The sequence below is a fragment of the Pezoporus flaviventris genome, unplaced genomic scaffold (assembly GCF_033815535.1).
Source record: "Pezoporus flaviventris isolate CSIRO_AGI_PZ_B2104156 unplaced genomic scaffold, CSIRO_AGI_Pfla_v1 ptg000083l, whole genome shotgun sequence".
NCBI classification, from domain to species: domain Eukaryota; kingdom Metazoa; phylum Chordata; class Aves; order Psittaciformes; family Psittacidae; genus Pezoporus; species Pezoporus flaviventris.
The window spans coordinates 9,248,353-9,270,952 of NW_026892631.1; the positions used below are offsets into that span (position 1 = coordinate 9,248,353).

General features: G+C 45.6%; 1 protein-coding gene across 12 annotated transcripts in view; it reads left to right on the forward strand.

The window, feature by feature from the left end:
• TTBK1 (tau tubulin kinase 1) overlaps window positions 1-22,600 on the forward strand; it is a 77,106-nt gene that overhangs the window by 41,038 nt on the left and 13,468 nt on the right. For all 12 annotated transcript variants that reach the window (XM_061475149.1, XM_061475146.1, XM_061475137.1 and 9 more), the window contains 4 exons: window positions 409-563; window positions 1,511-1,730; window positions 5,226-5,401; window positions 7,873-8,431. In XM_061475149.1, coding sequence (XP_061331133.1) covers window positions 409-563; window positions 1,511-1,730; window positions 5,226-5,401; window positions 7,873-8,431 — 1,110 coding nt within the window. The remainder of the gene's footprint in view (window positions 1-408; window positions 564-1,510; window positions 1,731-5,225; window positions 5,402-7,872; window positions 8,432-22,600) is intronic.

Here is a 22,600-nt window from a genome sequence, read left to right on the forward strand (position 1 = left end):
GGGAAGAATTTCTTCCTAATGTCTCATCTCAATCTCCCCTCTGTCAGGTTAAAGTCATTCCCCCTTGTCCTGTCCCTACAGGCCCTTGTCAGAAACCCCTCTCCAGATTTCTTGTTGGCCCCTTTAGGCACTGGAAGCTGCTCTAAGGTGTTCCTGGAGCCTTCTCTTCTGCAGGCTGAACCAGCCCAGCTCTCTCAGCCTGTCTCCAGAGCAGAAGTGCTCCAGCCCTCAGAGCATCTTCATGGCCCTCCACTCATCTTTATGACATTTGCTTTCATTTCTTGGTACCTTCCATAGGCAAGATGGAGATTATAAGCTGTACCTGGTCCTTATGCTCATACTTCAGATTTTTTGAGAGCCACCCTCAACTGCTTCACATAAATTGTCTGTTTTGTAAATTTATTCCAGCTAATCATGTCCGTTTTCGAGAACAGCATGAAAGAAAGAGGTATCACTGAAAATGAAGCCTTTGACTGGGAGAAGGCTGGTACAGATGTCTTGTTGTCCACTAGCACCTCTACTCCACCGCAGCAAAACACCAGGCAAACAGCAGCCATGTTTGGGTGAGTGTTGCAGTTGCACAAGTCAGACTATTGACATCCTCAATGATAAGCTCAGTATCAGCTTGGTTTTTGAAATGTTTCAAGGCCTCTATGATCCTGGGAAGTTTGAGCTGCGTGGCAGCCACTAGTTGTTTTGACTTCATGTATACTGACATGTATGTGGTAGAACCCAGTTTCAGACCCTTGCTGTCCTGAAAACAGGTTTCCTACTGGGGTTGAGGGTATTGGTTGGAGTCACATTAAGGGATGTCTGAAGGTCTTTGGCCAGACATATGCTTGTATATTTTGCATGTTATATGGCATACATGGCTGGAGCTTCTGGGAGAGTGCTCCCTGTGAGGCAATTGTTGCCTTGCTGTGGGGTGGGTTTATGGTTGATAGTGAGCTGAATCCAGCAGAATGCATGCACTCATCACACCTTGACACAGCTCATCGACCTCTACAGAGTGTTTCATGTGCTGCTGCAAAGGTACACAGAGCTTGGTGCTCAGAGATGGAGATGAGTCCAAACAAAAGTTGATAAGGCTTAGTTCACTGATCTGTCTTGGTGCTTTTGAGGGGGCTGACATTAAGGAATAATGATAATCCTTAGTAGTATTATAGAAGATAAAAGCTTAATATTTTAGAAAATAAAAGCTATAAGGCCTTTTAAGCCTCATTTACTCATGCAAAGAGGGGAAGTTTCTTCTAAGCTAAATCCTGTGTAATTGGCATATATGAAGTTTTTAGCCTGCATATAAAGGGTCTCAAGATGCTTTCACTGATCCATCCCACTTGTGGCTGTATGTTAGGTGGAATCCTCCTGTTCTGTTTCAGGTTGTCTTTTCTGTGATGATGCTGGCCTGCGTGTTATTTCCACCCTAAAAGCTGCTGAGGAATTTCTTTGGGCAGAGTGGTGGGCCTCCTTCATTAAGTACAAATAATCTTACTTCTTGTCTCTACCACAGGGTGGTTAATGTCACTCCGGTGCCTGGGGACTTGCTACGTGAGAACACTGAGGATGTCCTGCAGGGTGAACATCTGAGTGATCAAGAGAATGCTCCTCCCATCCTGTCAGGCCGGCCAGCAGAAGGTCTTGGTCAGGCTCCAAACACTGCGTTCAATGAGGGGGAAGTTTGGGAAGAGACAGATGTGAATCGCAACAAACTCAGGATCAGCATTAGCAAAGTAAAGAACATCTCTTTACCTCCGGTGGCTGTTGGATTTAGGGATAGACTGCTAGAAGCTGCTTGGATCCACTGCATCCAGTGTGGTGCAGCCCAAAAAGCACTGTAGAATTTCCTTGAGGAAACTGGAAATTACAAACAATTTTTCCACGAAGCCATTGGGATTAATTTGGATCGTCATGCAAATTACATTTGGGGAGCCAGTAATAATGGAGCCAATCGTTTGTACAATCATTATGTCAATAGCTAGGATCTTGCTAACTCAAGCGGCGGAATTCTAGTCCTTGCATAGCTGATACAATATCAGAAACGTCCCAGGTTTGGAAATTATAAACCAAGATTTTATTGTGTCCTGAGCTCTTGGTTAAATACCTTTCATCAGAGATGTCTTCATAAGCCATGTTTTTCTCCATCATGAATCATTACTAATTTTTCTCTTCTGATTTTTAACTTTCTATTCTAACGTTAGCCCAATTTATAAAGAGCATCTGATGGTGTTTTCACCCCTGTGAAGAGCCAGAGAAACTATCGCTTAATATTTTCCTCATTCCAAGATCATATTAGACTTTTTAGCTTGCAGGAAGTATATATACTTCAGTTGGGTTTCCTCACAATCCCTACGCTGTTTCTCAGTCGTTTCTTGTAAGCGTTACCCAATTTCCTGGAGGCATCCCCACTGAGTTATGATTTCTTACTAAATGTTATGTACATGAATCTGCCAGTTAGTTTATTTATGAGATCATTCTACATATTGCAAGCAAATTAGTATTTGTTGTGTTAATCCTAATTCTGATTTAAAAATCAGCATGTCACATGGCATGATGCGAGGTAGAAACAGAGTCTGTTAACAGAGAAACCTCACCAAACAGACTTAACATATTATCAGGGTGTATCAGATGCACCTCACAAACCTGTCTTTAATGGGCTAGCATGTTAAATCTACCAGACTTCTGTATCTGACAAGAATTTACTTCGGTCTCCGCTGGCACAAAGTTACTCCTTTCAGCCCTTTAGGTATCTCGCTATCCTTAGTCTTATTAGGAAACATTATTCTTGGACAAGAAATAATCTCATCTAACTTGCTTAAAATTCTCCAATGCAAATTACTTGGATCAAGATGTTATCTGTATGGAACATTACCAGTGACATCCCCCCAGTTCTTCATCTCTATCAGGGGAACTGTGTGCGTTCCCAGAAGTTCTCATTCGAAGGCACATATAATAAGAACAGGCTGGCAGAATGGAACAGTTCTGTTTCCCCAACATACCCCCCTAAAAATTAGTATTACAGAGAAGTCCTAGTAACCCCTATGTGTTTTCCTGTTCTTTTGAACTGCCAGCTGCCTTGATGCCCTTCAGTCCAAGTGAGGTGTTGACAAGGGAGTCCCAAATGTCCTTTCTGCGTGCTAGTTGTACATTATGGCTTAGGTACCAGGTGCTGTCATTCACAAGCCCTGTCGTAACAACAGCTAGAGACAAGAGAGGTTTCTACAACATCCACAGCATGACCAGGTGATTCTTCTGCCGAGAGATATGCTATTTCTTGTCAGTGTACTGGCAAAGAAGCTTAGGGAGTTAGTCAGTGTGGCAATGAGCACTTCAATTCTGACAACTTCTGTAGCCACGCAGCAGTCTGTGAAATAGAGCCCAGGGCATCATGCTCTCCAAAGCTGAAGAAGTCTGTCCTTTCTCTCTGTGAGGGTTATCTTTAGTGTGACTGTTCTCTGAGAGAGAATCAGGTTTTACTTTTTATTCACAGTCACCACATAGAGAAGAAGAAGGAGGCTGCAGATTTGATCTGTAAGGGCAGAGCCCCACCTCTGCTTGTGATCTCAGGCATCCCTTGTGTCTTTCAGGACTGCAAAGGCAGCTGGTGTGTAAAGCACCCTTCTGCTATTTACAGCTTAATCATCCTTCATCTTCCAGTCTTGTAGCACTAGAAGTAACTCTGGCTCTCCCTGTCTTGCTCTTTGTATTTAGGTGAGGAGTGGATCTTGCTATGATTTTTCTCCCCACTACCTCTCCAAGGTCTTCCTTATTTCTCTGTTCACACAGTTCAAATGTCCTCCTATCCCGCTTCTCCCATTTCTGTGCTAAGGACAGTTTTTCCTTGCTTACTGTCACTGACTTAAGTCTTCCTTCTGGTTCTCCTTCCTCCAGTGGATCAAAGTTCTCATTCTGTGTTTCTCAGAAGCCTCTTCTTTCCCTCCCACACCCTCCCCCAGTTCTCTGCTCTTGGGTATTACCAAGTTGCTTGTTACCCTACAGTTACATCAGCACTTTGCTCCTCTCACTAATACATTTGACCGTCATTAACCTTCTCCTGGCCTGGATGGGTTACAGATTAAATCATTGGCATCTATTCTGCTTTTCCTACAATGCCTGAAAATCCTTCACCTTCCTTACCTGCAAAGGCTTTTTAGTTATACATTCCAAACCCAGCCTGGATGGTTTTGATCTGCTTGTTCATGGACAGTGACTGACTTGCCATATACACAGTACATGTACAAAGGCAACTTGTCTTATCAGCAGCATTTTGCTGGGAAGCCTGCTTACATACAGAGCTTCTGGCATTAATAGAAGACAAGTGAATGTAGGGCATGCTGCAGAGAAGGGTAAACACTCTCCACACTAGGAACTTGCACTGGCACCTCAATACACATCCCCACGCAGAGGCAGCATGTGGCTGTCGTGTTCAAGCAGCACAGCAGGGTTGAATGTAAATCCTAGACTGCTGCTGCAGCCCATGGACCATTCTGCCTCTATGCTTTTGCTTAAGCAGGCCTTCTCTTCTAAGGGGAAGCAGCACAGTGGAAGGCAGAAGGCAGCTGTGTTAAGTCATCTACTTTTGCTCCTTAACCTATCAAGTTCCCTAAGGCCATATGAAAACAGAAAATATGTACTAGTAAAGTATGAACACACAATGCTCACAAGTGACCTCGAGCATGTTCAGGTTTCTGCATGACCTTGGGTCTGTGGAAAACTCTTGCACACCATATGGATGAGTGTATGTCCTGGAGGACTTTGTTTAGAGGACCAAGATTAAAACAAGAAACAAAACCACAAAAATCCCAAACCACCCTGGGAATTAAGAGATGCCCAAGTCATATCAAGTTCATCAAAAGTGAAACTATGTGCATTGCATTATAATGCATAGAGAAATATTGATGAACCTGGGCTCTTAGGCATCTGGGATAACCAGGGTTTGCGTGTGAAGTAGGTAAGCCCACGAGAACGCTTTGGATTGACTATTCAGCGTAACTGCAATGCAAAGGCTACTCTATAAAGATGTTTAAATATTTGAATGGATTTAAAATCCATACCTTGTTTAATACTGGATAATTGCCAGGGCCTATGGGCCCTTGCATTCCTTCAGTGTAGATCATGAAAATGCAGCTGGAACTGTGTCCTAGAAGAAAGCACAGAGCAACAGTGAAGGATGGGAGGTAAATGTCCTTGGTCAGAGTTTGAGGTTGTCCTGTGTTTACCCCCTACAGACTCAGTGCATGGTGGAAGAGGAGCAGAGAAACGGTGTCTGCCCCAGCTCCCCTGTCCGAGTGCCTCCAGAGTCCCCCACCGCCCAAGCACGCTCCCTGCGGTACCGCCGTGTGAACAGCCCGGAGTCGGAACGCCTCTCCACTGCTGATGGCAAAGCAGATCCACATGAAAGAAGGTTTGCTCACCCTCTGTAGCCTCATGGCTTTTAGCAGTGTTGTGAGGAATGACTGTTGAGACCGACGCAACTACTAGATCCAGGCACTGGAAGTTCTTTTCTTGTGGGAGGTGTTCATGAGCTTTCATGATCTTTCTGATGAAACACTCGTGTCTCTTAATAAGGAGAGGTAGTGGGAATGATTCTTAATCTGTCCCTGGATGGGAAGAACTCCAGAGATGGAGGGGGCGACATTTGTCAAAGGGAAGGCAAAGCATCAGATCAGAGATAATGGGAATAGTCACAGAGCTTTTGGGTGGCCTGAGATGGGAGCAAAAACCGGATCTTAGGGTACGTACAGGGACGCATGTATTCTGGGAGCTAGCTGGCAGATCCTGATCTGGTGGGTTTCATTATTTCATTATTTTCCAGTAATAGTGCTAATAGTATTCATTCTTCAGCATATAGCATTGTACTTATTTGCATGTGAGAAATACACATCACACCCAGGTTTTCAGGGTCATGGGAGTACCTTGTCTCAGATCCACAGCAAAGAAACAAAAAAGCAAGCTTAGGCAAAGCAGCTTTTAAAGTATTGTGTGTTGGAGAAGATGTGTTACAAGATGAAAGCACTTGGTGCTGGTAACTCCCTTCACACCCTTTGTTACTCTGTCTTCCTCCTCCCATTGGAAGTCAGGGCATGGGCTGTGGTTGCAGGGTGTACTGGTAAATTGGCCCCTGTAGAAGAGATAGAGGAGAGACAGGTCTTCTTCTTGGAGACAAACTGTCACACTTCAGCCAAGAGGAAGAGTCCCAAGGAGACAGTAGCTGGAAGTGAAGGAGGATCAAAAAGAACTAGAGAGAAGATGTGCCTCTTAGCATTACCCCTGTCTGTTAGGTAGTGGTTTATCCTGGGTGGCTGTGGGAAGCTGCAATGCTTCTCTGTAATTCAGGAAAGATTGATTGTGTTGCTATTAATAATTTAGGGTTTAAATAATAAATCTTGGGTCTTGCTACCTCTTCCTTTTCTTGCTCAGAAGAAAGGCCATTTAAAATAGGAAGGGAAAAGAGCCATTTATAACAGTCAGTGACGCTAGTCCTGTATATTCACTGAATATATATATATATGAATAGCTCTTAAGTCCTTCCTTTATTTCTCCCACTCTTCCTTGTCTACTCAGCATCATGCTAGTTCAATATAGAAAATGTGTGTTCTCCAAAACACGTCCCTTTCTCCTGTGTTCTTCCTTTAGCTCCTGTTTTTCAAATCAAAATACTTTTTCATCTTCCAAGTAGCCTGCACCAAGCATGGTGCAAATACAGCCTCACTCTGCCACACAGTCTTCCCTTTATCCTGGTTTTGTCTTTTCACAACACAGACCTGAATCCCAGCACAGGGAAATGCTTCCACTCCAGGAGCCTCTCCTCTGCTGCAGAACAGATGAAGACATTGGCTGAATCCAGAGTTTATTCATTTCTTTTAGCAACAGCTCTTTAAAATCCAGTTCCTCACACACACAGTATAGGTCATTTTTCATTCTTTGCATATTTAGTGTTCCGTACTTACAATGATATATTTGTAAGACTTTAACAAATGCAGCCCTGCTTCTTTCAGATCCATCAGATGGCTTTGTTTTTACTTACAGCTTCCTCTGTATCACCCTTTGGTTCACCTCCTTGTCTAATTCCTCTTTCTTTATAACAAATATTTCATTTGCTTGTAATTCTTTCCATCTCGGCTCTGGCCTTCCGCTTTGTTAAAGATGCCAGTTTTGCTTAGCAACCCTCACTCAGTGGTCCCTCACTTCCCTGTTGCCCCTCATGCTTTCTCACACACAGAAGAGTGTGCAAGGCTCTTGCATGGTCCTTGTTGAAATCCTTTCATAAAGCACACTGCAGCTGTCTTTTGCTGGGCAGCAGACGCTGGTTTGTGCGGCAAGCTGCTAGCCTCTGGGATAGGGAAGTAAAGCGAGTGCAGGCCAAATGAGAAGCATGGATCATGACACAGAGCAGAAAGACAAGTGCCTCAGTGGCCACTACAGAGACAACACAGTGCAGTTGAAGAGGTCATAGGAGGTCAGCAGAGACACTGTTAAGCCAGACAGTGGATTTAGTATTTAGAATCGTAGAATGGTTTGGGTTGGAAGGGACCTTAAAGCTCATCCAGTTCCAACCCCTGCCACACACAGGGACACCTTCCACTAGACCAGGTTGCTCCAAGCCCTGTGCAGCCTGGCCTTAAACACTGCCAGGGATGGGGCAGCCACAGCTTCTGTTATCTACAAGGAAGGGAGATGCCAAACTGGCTGCCCCACTGAAGCACTTTAGGGCAAATACCCTTATGCCTCATAGGTTCTAAAGAAATACTTTTGCTTAAGCTTGTAATTCTGAAGCATACCAAGAAACGTGTGGGAAGGACTATACAGCTCTTACGATCCCTAACTTTAACACAAACCCGATGTATTTTTAATGGCTTCGTGTTCTGTCTTTAGATCTCGAATGGATTTACCTGGTTCTCCATCACGGCTCGTGTGCTCCTCCCAGCCAGCCCAGATGCTGTCCATTGATACTGGCCAGGCTGACCGGCAGGCAAGTGGTCGGATGGATGTGTCTGCTTCGGTGGAACATGAAGCCCTCAGCAATGCTTTCCGCTCAGTGCCACTTGCAGAGGAGGAGGACTTTGACAGCAAGGAGTGGGTTATCATAGATAAGGAGACAGAGCTGAAGGACTTCCACCCAGGTGCTGAGCCAAGCACCTCTGGGACCACAGATGAGGAGCCTGAGGAGCTAAGACCGATTGAAGATGGTGAGGAGAGAAGGCGCCTGGGGGCAGATGCTGCTGTCAGGCCGAAGACGCACGATGGGCGAAGTCGGGGCATGCAGCCTGTGACTGAGGAGGACAGTTCCCACAGACATGAAGGACCTTCTCAAACAGTATCTGACAGTAAACACGAACAGCAGACAGGAAGTCCAGCCCACTCCCCCCTACATTCAGCACCAGCTATCCGACAAAGGAGACGAGAATCTGAACCTACTGGTCCTCAGAGACAGGTAAGATCCCTGGGTCTGTGTCTTGTTGCCTAGCATATCATCATCTTAGGAGACCTCAGCTGTGCTGGAGAAGTCTGTGATTCCAAGCATGGATGCTCTTGTGAAACTCTTTCTGGCAGTGCTTGCAAATGTTGTGAGCACCTTAGAAGTGCTCCCTATAGCTAGTACCATTGTCCCCTACTGAGGACATGCTGTTATCAAGATCTTTAAGCCATTTTGGCACAGGCACAAGAGGAGAGCACTGTTGTAGTTGTGGATATCCTCAATCAGTTCTCTTATTGCTCTCCCACAGTGTTAATAACTGCTTAGTTCTATGAAGGTGTTGCTAGTAAATCTTCTCCACATAGTTTCTCATCAGCAACAGCAGTGTGTGGCAAGAGAATGCCCTCTAATCTAATTGTCCATCAGCACTGGGCAGGCCTGCAGCAGTGCAGATAACAAAAGAACTCCCTGAAATGAAACTTTCTTCTAAATACATAATAAAGCTCCGAGTAACCGGCACACACATCCCATCAACCTTGCTTCAGTGACTGGCATTGCCGTTACCAGGTATTTACTCACTTGACCTACTGTCTTTTTTCCAGATAGTTGTAGAGGGTTTTTTTTCTTCCTGCTTTGCCTTTTATTTTTCTCTTGTGGTCATCTGTGATATAAAGAAGTTCAGTTTTTAGTGGGAGGTAGTTTATGAGATTACCTGAAAAAACATGGTATACTTTTAGGTTCAAAGTTCCTCTATCATATCTAATCGTCACTTCTCAGACATTCAAAAGAAGGCTGTCACAGAGTGTCCACTGCAAGAGACAATAAAATTGCTCTCCTGAGGGCTTATTGTATTTGTATGTTAACGAAGATCTCTCATCCACATGGGATCCACAAGTGCAGCAAGGAGCGGGCGAGTCTCAGATCATGTACAGGGTGATACCCATCTGCAGTAGGCCTTTGTGCAGTCTGGAAGATAGGTAACTCCATCTCCCATTCCCTGTTGTGCTTGCTAATGTGTATGAGGCTGCAGCATTTACAGGAAGGATAGAAATACTGACAGCAGCACTAGTGGGACTGGCCTGCTAAGCATGAAATCCTAGCAGTACGTTCTTCTCATGGGGACTGCATCCAGTGGCAAGGTTCCTAGGTGGAGGCGTTTGCTGTATAAAGTCAATATGTTGGATAACCCAGTTATCTAGGGGTTGCATAGGCAAGATCAGAGATTTGGGAGGGTCTGTGTATGAATTTGCTCTGGACACTTACAATGCTGGTCAGTGCAAGATGAGCTGCAAGATGCAGTGAACGTGGCAAGAACCAGCTGTAAGAATCAGCAGAGACACTTCACTGACATATTTAGTGTAGCTGAAGTAGGCTGGAGCTACCTTCTTGGCTATGGCACCTAACACTGCTGTGTGAACTGACTGGGGGAGTTGGGTATGATGCAGTAGGGAGGCTGCTTATCACTGCACAGGGATGTTTGCAAATCAAGCAGAAAAAGGGGAATGAGTGGGATCGTGGGGTTCACTGCTAATACATTAGACAGCCTTGGTTCTCCTGTAGATGTGCATTTTGTAACTGCTGTGTTCTGAAATACCCTCTAGTTTCTCCTTTGTAGCTCTGTACGTATGGACCAGCAGTGGCCTTTTTTTGGCTGGCCGGGATTTAGTTGTGCTTCTGTTGCCTGTCGGGATCCTTCAGGTGCCTCTGTGTACACAGCTTTGCAGTGACATTCGTGGTTTTCCATTTGCTGCCACATAACTGGTCTCTGACTCTCAAAGAAAAAGTGACTTGGTGCCTACAGGAAAAGCAGAAGTCTTGGGTACAGCAGAGGTGGAGGGACAGTTGACTGGGACATGAATAAGCTCATAGAATCATAGAGTGGTTAGGGTTGGAAAGGACCTTAAGATCATCCAGTTCCAGCCCTTCTGCTTCTCTGGGCAACCTGTGCCAGGGCCTCACCTCCCTCGTAGTAAAGAATTCCTTCCTAAGATCTCATCTAAATCTCCCCTCTTCAGTTTAAACCGTTCCCCCTTAAACCCTTCCTGTCCCTACAGGCCCTTGTCAAAAGCCCCTCTCCAGATTTTCTGTTGGCTCCTTCAGGCACTGGAAGCTGCTCTAAGGTGTCCCCAGAGCTTTCTCTTCTCCAGGCTGAACAAGCCCAGCTCTCTCAGCCTGACTCTGTAGACATGTCTTCATATTTCCATGCTAACTGCTTTCAGTCACCTTCTCCTTCATGTGTTTGGAAACAGCTTCCAAGAGGATTTGCTCTGTGGCCTTTCCAGCCTGCACAACCTGTAGTTGCCCAGGTTACCCTCATGTAGAGCTCACATGTTTGTTCAACTGAATGAACCTGTTGGAAGAAAGATATTGTAGTGCGTGTGTGAGGGATGGTCGTGTCCTCTTGAAACTGTGGGTGTAAGAGGGAGCACAGTAGGATCAAATGCTGCTGTGGGCAAGTGAAGCGCAGAGGAGGCTTTGAATAGCCTGGGGACATTTCTGACCCAAAGATTCTTACATCTTAGTTGTCTCCCAGTTTCAGCTGACAAGAAGGCAGCTCCACTGGAGCGCAGACTCCAGGGGAAGCCGTGATATAGGAGAATAGATCTGTCATGAAACTATATCCTGTTCAAGCCCTTCTGTCTGTGCAGCGCTGAGCACCCAGCAAGCTGTTCAGAAAGCTCTTGGAGTTTGCTTTGATGTGTGTGTGTCAGGAATGTACTAATAAATCTCTGCTTGCTTTTATGCACTGATGTGCAGATAGAGCTATAGAAATAGCTAAAACTGAGGGGAAAAAGCAATTGAGCCTGCACTTCTGTTTACATATTCATCATGACATAGGATTGCTGTTATTGATGGAAGTAATTTATAGCAATATCATTTAAGTCATGTTCTTAAAGACATTGAGTAAATTCACTGACACTTGGCAGGAATGGCAACTTGCTGCTGTGTTCTCTGTTGGAAAGAAATATAAATCATCATACATTGATGAATTTTAGCAATTACTCCTGACGGTAGGTCTGTGCTCATAGGTATTTCTTGACTCGGGATCTCCCTTGCTGCTACCGTAGTTGGCACTGTACAAAAGGGTTTGAGGCTTGCCTGCCTAAAGCATGCCTGACCACAATAAAAAACACAAGTGATAGTGGAAGATGATATTAACTCTTCCTTACCTATTCTTGGATATATTCTGCACAGTTCAGAGCATTTTACTGGACGCTCTGTCTTAGTCCTGTCTACCAAGAATTCATCTTTTAAAAGAGGTCCCAGTGTGAAGAGGCACCGGTGTATTTCCTTACCAACTTAGCTGGGTAGTTAGAATCACTCTATAAAATCTCCCTTGGTGCTACATTAGCCTGTTTTCCCTCACAGCCAGGGAATGCCACAAACGGACTCGCTGTTCTAATTTTCCATGTCTTGACCCTGAGATGGAGGCAGGTGGAACCCACCCCACCATGGGTGTTTTTGCTGAGAGATCACACAAGGATGCTCAGTGGGAAGACCTGTGCTGGTAAATACCCCCTGTGGGTAAGACAAGAGGCAGGCAGCAGCACATTGCACAGGCTGCCTGGGTGAGCTTCACCTGGGAGCCAGCTTTGCCCAGAATCACTGGTTTCTGTGGAAAACTGTGCTTAGACCCTCACTGAGCCAAGAAAACATTCCCTGTTCTGGTGCTGAGCCCATGGGTGCCCCTGTGCTCTGAACCTCATTATTGTCTCATCTGAGGGATGCTACAGTCATGATGATGCCTGCTACCCTTGGGAGCAGTACAGCTCAACTAAATTCAGTCATTTCTAAAGCTCAAATTTAGATTCAGGTCAGGGAATGACAACTTCAGAGACCCCCCTATGCTGTTCTCTTCCTCCTGTGATTTGAGTTGGTGATGTTTATCCCTTTGGAAGGGACACAAGAGAGGACTGCCCCACGACAAGGAAAGGGCTGTAGCGCTCTGTGCGTGATCTGTACTGCCTCTCTGATTCATGTGGAGCAGACACCTGGGTTGCCCTGGGTCTGTTACCTTCAAGAACTAAGTGTGATTTGGACCGAGGACTGAAGGCTGAGCAGGGCTTGGTCTAGGTTATAGTTTGGACCCTGGAGTAGTGATGAGGGAATCCTTGTCAGTGCCGGAGTGCCTATAGACAGCAAGTGGGTAGGACAGAAACTACATTTTCTCTGGCTCCGAGGCAGAAGGAAGGAAGGCTATGCTGAAATCATCAAGCAGTGGGTAGAAGCAAAGCACAGAAGGCTCTCAGATTTATAACCCCAGGATTATAAACCTGAGAGAAGAGGTGGGCTGGGAAAGGAAGGCAGCAGGAAAGATGAGGTATGAAAAGGTGCTGTGTGTCTTGGTTTCCTTTCCCTCCTACAGCATCGTCTGTGAGCTGCTCTGAGGGACCATTTCTCCGTGGGCATTTCCATTTGCAGAAGAGGGGCAGGCTCATTGCCCCTCACTGGGTGTAATTCCCATTGAGCTCCACATGGTGCCTGTTGTAGATTGTGTTTCTTTGACATACAGCTCCTCTGGCTTCCCTCCATGTGAGAAGAGCTTACCAGATGATGGAGAAAGGTGTATGTAGAGTGGCCTCTCTGCCTTATGGTCTTCAGATTCAAAGTCCCTATCCATCCATGTGTTGGGGAAAAAAGGATCAGCAAAAAGGTGCTATTTTAAAAGTATCATCAGGTCTGCTCATTTTATATGTTTATGAATAACACATAGGTCATAACTATCAAAACCTTAAGCTCAGTAGAAATCCCTAATTACATTTTATAACTTTCAAATGTATTGAGCTTTATCAACATCACATTTTTCTGGGACTTCACGTGAGAGGTGTCCTGTCCAAACAGAACAGAATAGGCCTGATGGAAGGTGGTCCAGCCTGATTGCTGCCAATGGCATGGGAATAAAGGGGCAGAATCTCCAGCACTGACTCTGTCATTTAAGCATTAGGGCATCAGTGAAGATAAATGATACGTCTGTAACCTCAGCTTTAGCCAGGAGGCAGCAATACCAGAGTCTGCTTGCTGCTGGGGTGCAATGTGCTTGGTCGTGTGCTGTAAAGGAGGTTCATCTGGGTAGCTGGAGTGATCTTTTTTGATCTGAGAAATCTCTACCATGTAGGAATGATGTATTCATCGGAAACCATACAACATGCTGAGCCCAAACATGGAGGAAAAAGTAATAATATGAATTCCAGTACACTTAGCTGAGCAGCCTCCAACCAGTACACCCAGGACTGAAAGTCTGCACCATCTACACAAAGAAGAGATGGTTGTCTTTATGAGAAATCAGAGCTGCTGACTAGAATCTCTTTTTCTCTCTCAAATACTCTGTGTGACAGCATTATATTATTATTATCTGAAAGTCTGATCCATGCAGTGACACGCAGCACATTTAGGACTGTGAATAATTCCTTTTCACATTTAATGCCCACCACAAGCTAAGTAGTTCTCAGATGCTTATGAAGATAAGGTGCCTTCCTCAAAGCACTGCAGAGATATTGAAGGTGACAGGAAGGAGATGAGACTGGAAGAAGTTTAGCTCTTTTTCTTGTATCATTTGCAAGGGCAGCATCTCTAGTAAGGTAAGGAGAGCAGTGCTGGCATAAGAAAATACAATACTGCCTTTTCACATCTGCCAATTACATTGTGAAACCTGCAGAGACTTCCTGAGAAGGAATGCAGTACAAGGAAGGGAGTGGATTTGAAAGGGAAAATATAATTCCAGGAAAAATGACCTGGTTTTGGAAGCTGAGGTTGCTGGCAGCTGCGAAAGCCCTCGTTTCACAGCAGAGGTAGAAAGCCGAGGAAGGGCTTAGTGTTTTCAGGGTGAAGAATCTGAAGTCGTTCCTGTAATGCCTCTCTCTTCCATTCAGTGTGTAAAGGGAAGGTAGGGACTACGATCTCATCCTGGCACAAGGTGTCCTCTGTAAGTATACTTTCCTCCCTCTCCTGGCCATCCCAGGATCACAGAAGCTGAGAAGGGGCCTAAGAGCGCATCTTCTCCTCATTTCCTCCTGTGGTTTGAATTTCTCACTGCAAGGAGAATTGTGCCTGCCTTTCCAGCCGCTGCCTGTCCTCCAGACTGGAAGCATTAACACTCCCCCTGCAGGGACTCGATAGAAAAGTGTATCGGGAGGCCAGCAGCGTGAGAAAAGGAAAGTCCACTAGCAAACAGCCCCCAGAGTTGCCTTTACGAATCCCTGGAGTGAGTTTTAGTAAGAGCCATTGAAAGAGCCCCTGAGAATCCCTCACTTTTAAATAGATAGAATCATATTAGCCCGGGTGTTTCACCTTTTCTCGTACACGTGGTTTCCAAGTGGGTTTGCTGCCTGTATGCAAGGGGTATGAGTAGCCTAATGAGGAGCTGAGTGATGCCAGAGGAGCAGAGAGGTGAGGCCAGAGGAGGGGACTGACTTAGCAGAGGCTGACGCTGCTGGTGTCACTTGCGTCTGCGCATGGCTGGGGAGACCAAGGCAGGCCCCTCGTAGGGGCAGATCCCTGGGAAGGTGTAGGCACAGAGCAGTAAGTAGAGCCCCACGTAGGGCAGAAAGGCATTTTTCATCCGCCGGCGAAGATGTCCGCAGCATGCGCATCACAAACCAGGGGCGAGTCAAGTCTTTGCCTGACACCTTTTCCTCCACTCTTCTTGGTCTTTTTCAGTTGGAGGAGGACAGGCCTTCTCAGCACTCCCTCCCGAGGTACAGCCCCCTGAGAAGACTGGCGTCCTCCGTTTTCTCCTCCTCAACCCTGGAGACAGAACACTACCCTCACGTTGGTGGCACTTTCATACAGCGCAGCCGTTCGGCGGAGAGCAGCCCCGTGCGCATGCCCCACCGCAGGCACATGCCCCTCACGGCAGGAAACCACAGACTCATGCCTTCCGTCCTCCGCATTTCCAGGTCCCAGCTCCAGCAGGTGTGGGCCCGCTTCACACACAAAACATAGCCTGGTCAGGGAAGCAGCAGCCTCCATAATGCAATAATAGATCCCACCTGCCCACAATGTGTCACCACTTAATGCAATATTGAATCCCAGACAACACTGGACTGAGGTACCTGTAACTTCCAAAGCCCCTGCAACCAGACCCCACCGAGACTGAAAACATCTGCCTTTCTAAACCTCCCAGCACCCTGGGCGAGGGGCGGCAGCATGGCCGAAGAGGAGAACGCAGAAGGGGAACGTGTGATGTGTGAAAGAGGCGGATGCCAGGGCTCATCTCAGAGACTCCCTCGCGCGTCCTGCAGCCTTGGGGTAGGAAGTGCAGGGCTGCCTCACTGAACACGGGCAATCAATGCCTAATTGTGACTGGAGGGGAGAGACTGTGGAGGTATCGGCAAGCGTTGTCTTCCCCGGGGCGAGTTGGTTCAAGCATCTTTGTTGGTGTCTTACACTAGGACAAACCTATAGGTGGTTTTACTCCATTTAGATACAGGCAGACTCCCACTGGAAGCTCATCTGAGGCAGGACCTCAGGATCTGCCCCTCTTGTGGAGTTAGGGTTACGTAGCTCTTTGTTTCTTTGCTTTTGTTGCAGTTTGGTTTCCACACAGCGACCATCTATTTCCACCCCTTTGACTTTGCTTCTGTTCCATGACAGTGGACCTGTTTGTCTGCTCTCCACTCCTAAGCTGCTCCAAATCTACCTGCCTTCCCCCAGAGGCGCTGACTGTCAAGAGGCGGACAGCAAGGATTTTCCTGCTGATCCAGCTGCATATTCCACTTTTTCTAAATCCCGAAACTTTCAGGCACCTGCAGCTTTTCAGTGGCAGAGCAGCCCTGCCTCTTGGCCTTGCTTTGAAAAGTCTGTGGAACAGATCTCACTTGAGAAACAAACCGGCCTCAGCACTTGTTATGCAGAGTCCCTGAAAGCCTTTGTCCAAACCTGACTTGAACCTCGAAAGAATGGGGGGGGTCAAAGTTACATTGTCGTAAGTATCCTTATTTCCGGAGTTTGCAGGGATATATTGCCCTTTCAGTATAGCTGCAGTGCGGAACACCAGACTGCACAAAGCCGTTCTGTGAAGTGAGTGTGGTAACTGTCTTCTATTGAAATGAGCCTTGGGTCTGGTCCTCTGGGAGAAGAGGCAGCATGGATGTTAAGGTTAATGATGAAAGGGTCATTGCTGGTGCTCAGTGCTTTAGGAAAGTGGAGGTCTGAAGTAATATACTCTGCAGAATGTATATAAACACAGGATACTGACAAGGAAAGCATATGGAGAGCTCAGACAGATGTGGGTTTAACCTGACAGGAGAGATTTAGGTGAGACATTAGGAAGAAATTCTTCCCTGTGAGGGTGCTGAGGCCCTGGCACAGGATGCCCAGAGAAGCTGTGGCTGCCCCATCCCTGGCAGTGTTCAAGGCCAGGTTGGATGGGGCTTGGAGCAACAGGCCCTAGTTGAAGGTGTCCGTGTCTGTGGCAGGGGTTGGAACTCGATGAGCGTTAAGGTCCCTTCCAACCCAAACCAGTCTGGGATTTTTATGTGAAAATGGGTGTTGGAAGAAAGCTGTGACACTGAGGTATTACTGCATAGGTAGGGTGTTCCCAGTGGAGTTACAATGAATGCTTCCTTCCAAATACGTATTTTTGTAGGTGTATCTGCCCTGCCTGAGGCTCTCTTAATGTCATTCACTCTTCTATAAGCCACCTATGGTCCTTCCTGAAGCTTATAGGACCTGCCCAGTGGGTCTGCATGCTGCAGGACATGCTCAGGCAGGCTGGGTGTGTGCTGCCTGCCCACAGAGCATCCTGGTGGGATGGAGGTGGAGGGGGCAGCACACTCTCCTTGCGAAAACGCAGCATGGGCATGACCAGTCTCTTCCCACAGTCCTTCTTGAATTGGTGACATCAATTTCTATTGATTTGCCCCAAGAACATCAGCAAACAGGACACTTCTCTGCCCAGCCAAAATGTGTATCTGCAAGTTTTTGATCAGTTTTATTTTTGCCAGAAATACATGGACTGAATTGGCCGGTTGCCTAATCCTGTTTCCAGTTCTTTTGTTGTCAGGCCCAGAAACCTCAGAGAGCAATGCTTTGCTTTTGCCAGAGTGACATAAGAAGGGAATGACTCCCTTTGGTAGACTGTGCTCTGGTGTTATTTTTAACATGTTCAGTAGAGACTTTACCATTGCAGAGAAAATGGAATTTGTGAAAGAAGTAGATTTAAAAATCAGTAGCTCCTGATAATTTGTAGCTGATGGTCACTTTTCAAGGTCAGCTTTAGGAATGAAAATTTCTATTGTTCTATTAAGTAATAGCATCATCTTCTCAGTGAGAAGAGGGAACAACAGGGTCTTGGCAAACTCTAACCTGCCCCTTTCAGACAAAACCAATGACTAGCTGATCAGTAGCTCCATACAGAGATTTTAAAGGGCAGTAACGTACCACCACTCATCATGGTTATATATAGATCTGTTCTTGCCAAGTAAGCTTTAAAGTTCAAGAGTGTGATTGATAAAGATGGTTGATTTATACAGACTTTTTATGAGATTTTCTTCTAGATAAAATTATTACTCAATTGAAAACCAACTAACCAAAGAAAGTATGTTTATATGCTGGTGTCTCTTACGCGAGGAGATGGTTCTCCTTAGGACTCCTGATCTCCTGCCCTTAGCTCAGCACTATGCCATGCCTTTAGTGGCTGTCCAGAAGAGAAATCACTGAGGAAGAAAGCTTGCAGTGACAGGAAGATGGGTGGCTTAATAAGATAAGTGATGTGATTGCTGCTAGGAGCACCTGTCTCAAGAGAGCAGGATGGGTTTTTTGTCTGCCAGGCAAAGATAAGGCTCTGGGTGCTGGAAGATAAAGTAACAGAGGTCAAACTAGAAGTAAGATGCTCATTCTGAAGTCATAGGTGGGTGGTAAACCTCTGAAACATGTTGTTACGAGACACTGAATTCTTTGCTGTTCTGATTCTGTAAGGTGGGATATTGATCTTTAAACCAGTCAATGTTAAACCATCAAATTTGGGCTCTATACCAGAATAACTGGACATGCTGCTGTCGCCTGGGTTTTATGGGAAGTTTTTCATGCTCAATATGTCTTTTACAGTTTAATTCTGAACAAATTAATTGGTGCTAATGGCTGGAATCCTGATGTTACAGTAGTATGCAAAGAGTATTAAAAATAGTCAATTTGCAGATTTTTTTTTTTTCTAACATCTTCATCTAATGCTGTAATTACTGTGGAATCCACACATTGTTGAGGACCAGTTGGCAAATGGAAGAAATGTGAAAATAGCTCTTTTTATATCTCTGGAAATGTAATAAATTAATATTAAAACTAGTTACAGTGCCATTTTAAAGAAAAACCTCGGTAGATTACATTTATATTGCATTTATTTCTTTTTCATTCATAATGACTGCAATTATAAATGTAAATATGTCCAAAATCAAAACAAAAAACCCCAAAACCTTCAACTAGAAAACTCAAGGGAGGTGGCAGGCAGCCATTTCCCATTGAAAGCTGCAGTTCCATAGTCAAGGTGGGGAAGCAGTTCTCTAAGAGGTACCCTCTACTCCCACCCCATCCCAGCCATCCCTTTGAGCCTTCCCCCTGTGCCAGTGCCCGTGTTCATGGGGCTCACGGACCTGCAGAAGGAAAGTTGTTCATTGGTTCATTTCCTGCTTTGCTTCACTGTCCATTTGCACAGCTGACAGCACTGGCAAGCCAGGGTCAGTGGGGAAAAGAACAACTGATGGAGGGCTGTCAGTCCTCATGGGGTGATGATGGAGTTAATGGGCTGAAAAGTTAGGTGCCCTAGTTATGTGTCCTTTTATGTTTGATAAAGCTACTTAAATTCTTCAGCTGGGGTCACTCAGTGCAAATCAATCTCAGTGCAATAAAAATCCCTTTCAGCATCAGACTCTTAGGCAAATTGTGTCCATCAGAAGGGTCCAAGAGCAGGCTTTGCATCTTGAAAGAGATGTTCTTGCTTCCCATTGTACATAGCACTTGTTCTCCTCAGATCCAAAATGAGGATTGAAATGAGCATTTGCTACTCCTTTATGATAGAGTCCATTAGCGTCGGAAGGACAGGTAGCTGCTGCTAGGATCTCATGCTCTACTTCAGTGAGCAAATGCACATCAATTGTATATACATACAAAAGCCATCTTTTTATATCTTGGTTCCTTGCACTTTCTTTCTATGCAGAATGGGAAATGTTTCTAACTGATAACTCTCTTCCCACCCTCCTTCCCACAGGAGACAGGATTCCTGTGAAGATGTTACTGTAAATGCTTGGGTTAAGCTGGCATGAGTTGGGTAAATGCAGTTATGCAGCACACATTACTTTCAGTGGAGAAGGCTGTAGTGGGAGGGGGTTGGCTCCAAGTAAGTGAAGGGCAGGTAAGTGGCAGAGTTATGTTGCATCACCTCTTTCACTGTTTAAAGTCTCTCTTGTTGCAGTGAATACAGAATGTAAGATAGAAATGCCCTGTAAAACAGCCATATGGTGATATAATCCCATCCCTATGCTACCTCTTCATGATGAAAAGCATCTCTTGCTCTTCCACTCTTTCTCTATGTTGTGGGTCTGAGCCTGGACATTGTGGTGGTCAAGCCTGTTGCTCTGAAAGGGACAGACTGGTTCAAAAGTTGTATTTGTTGGGCCAAGTGTCTTTGTGGTTCCTAGAGACTTCCAACCTGCACTAATGCTTTCCTTTCCATGTGACAGATATTGACTTGAAGACCTTTCCTTCAGCCCTTTTCTTTAGTTCAGGTAGGAACACTTTAAGGGTCCTCAAGGACAGACACAGATCAGCCCACCTCTGCAATCCTGTGTCCAAGTGACTTCTGAGGAGTTTGTAGGAAGGAAGGTGCTCTAGCTGCCTTTCTGTTACGAGGTACTCAGAGTTTGAGCGTACCTTCTTCATTTCAGTGCTGGGAGGCAGCTGGCACCACCTGAGATGTGCAGGATGGTGGCAGCTGACACCTCTCAAGCCCAGGATGAATAAACTGTACTTGGACAGCTGGCCTCCAGACTGGATTGAGAGAAGGCAGCTGACTCACCTGCTAACATTCTCCTCTGGAGTCTCCTGGATTGCTCTATAAGCAGAGATACTGCTTCTTAGCTGTCACCCAATTAGTTTATGTTTAAATCTGAATTTCAATGCAAGAACAGCAGGGAGCTGCAGCCCTGGGCTGTTAGTAGGCTTCGCGTACCTTCACCTCACTGCTTGAGAAGCTCTCTTAGATCTAGCTGCCTCTTTGTTCCCCTTTGCCTATTGTGTATTTTCCCTGTATGACAAAACTCTTACTCCAGCCTGGTTGCCAGTGCGTGTTCCAATCCACATCCACCTGCTCCATTGTTGACTTACGTTGGCATTTATGGTATCTCATCCCTTGCATCCTTATTGTGTCCCTGGATACCTGCACTACCTGCTGCCTTTGCTGTTCCCAAGAATATGGGAACCTTGCCTCCTGCACCAGTTTCCTACATATTGCGTATCCCATGTTGTACCGTATAGTCCCAGTAGCACTTTGATCAACCTCTTGCCTTCCCTCCCTTCCTTTCCTTGGAGGAAACAGAGAAAAATGACACATTTGGCACTTGGAGCAATCTCGGCTCTTCATGGAGTCTGTGTGAGGAATAGTGATCATGTTGTTTAAAGGCTGTTTGATTTCAAAGATGATAATGGAAGATACCTTCCATTTTCAGGAGAGGTTCACAAGTTTCAAATCCTGGAATCCTCAGGGCTTAGAAACTCCCCAGAATGACTGTGTACATGAGGAGCTAAATTTAGAGAGCTGGCAATGCTTTTTCCCTGAAGGCACAGCTGCCATCTGATTGCAACCCATGTAAATGCCCGGTTAAACACCATTTCTGTTGTTGGGAGCTTGTCTCTTCAGTTCCATTTAAATTGGTGCCTGGTCTCTGCAAGTGAGAAAATGCCTCAACTCCAGCTGCAAATTGTACAAGTTCTTCAGCTTCTGGATGTCTTCTGGGCTGGCCAAAGTGTCTGTGCCCGTTCTGCAGCCTGGGAGTTGGGGAGGAGTTCCAGATAAAACCAGAAATAAGCAGAGTATTTCAATCAGCCAGGACAGGGCAATTTTAAGTGCAACAGAGCTGACACTTTGGTCACGTATTCTAAACTTTAACTCGCTGATGTTCCCTCTCATTGCCTGTCCTATCTGGAGGTATCACAGAGTGGTGGATGTTTTTCCTTGAGGATGGGTATTCTTCACTTGGGCACATACCATGCCGGTTCTTCCCTTACCTAACCTGTGCCACTGCTATTAGGCTGTCAAAGGATCTCGTTGCTTTAAAGCATCTCTGTGTTTCTTATGCCATCCTGGTTTTCACCGTATCTCCCAAGCCGTTTCGGTGGTGTTACATGAGAAGGCAGCGCGTCTTTGAGAATCAGTCACAAATCTTTTTTGCCTTTTTGAGGTGAAAAAAAAACATCAACTTTTGATCTATTTTTTGCATACAGGACCTCTGCCAAAAGGCCTGTTGTTTCAAACTGATCAGTTAATAAGGAAACGTGTCCTCAGCAGCTTCTCCTGCCCACTCATGAGGCAGAGAGGACTGAGTGACTCTTCAGTCATTGGGTTTTCTTCTCCAAAGGTGACTCCATAGCCAGTTAGCATCCACCTTCTTTTCTGTCTCCTCTAGGCTGTGAGCCTTTCAAGATGAGAAACAACACAAGTGTTGTTTGGGACATTTCTCTGCTCCCTGCATCAAACATTTCTTCCAAAGGGTTTCCTTTCAGAGCAACTCCAAAAGGCTTTGGAGTGTTGAACTACCTCATTTGTCTTTTACTTCAGTAGCATCCCCAGGCTTTGATACCATCTTTATCACTCGCGACACTGCCCCAAGTTTTATGGCCTCTTCTGAGAGACTTAGAAGTTGTTTTATAGTAGAAGCCTTCTGCAGTCGGATGGGAATCCTCATCTCAATTTAGCCTTTCCAGAGTTTATTCAGAAACAGTACTGATAGTCACAGCCCTCATATCTTCCTATGGCCTCTTAATCCAAAAGATTCCCAAGTGCTTTATTTTTCCTGTGAGTCACTTCCCTGCTGTTTGAGGAAGCCAGCAGCAAATAAAGCCATTTCAGAACATGTCAGGCTGAAGCCAGATGTGAGAGTTTGATTGCACAAAGCGAATTCAGGAGGCAGAATGCCATTTCATGATCTGGAGAGCGGGCGGGACCTATATACCAAATATAACCTAATAGCATTGAGGTAT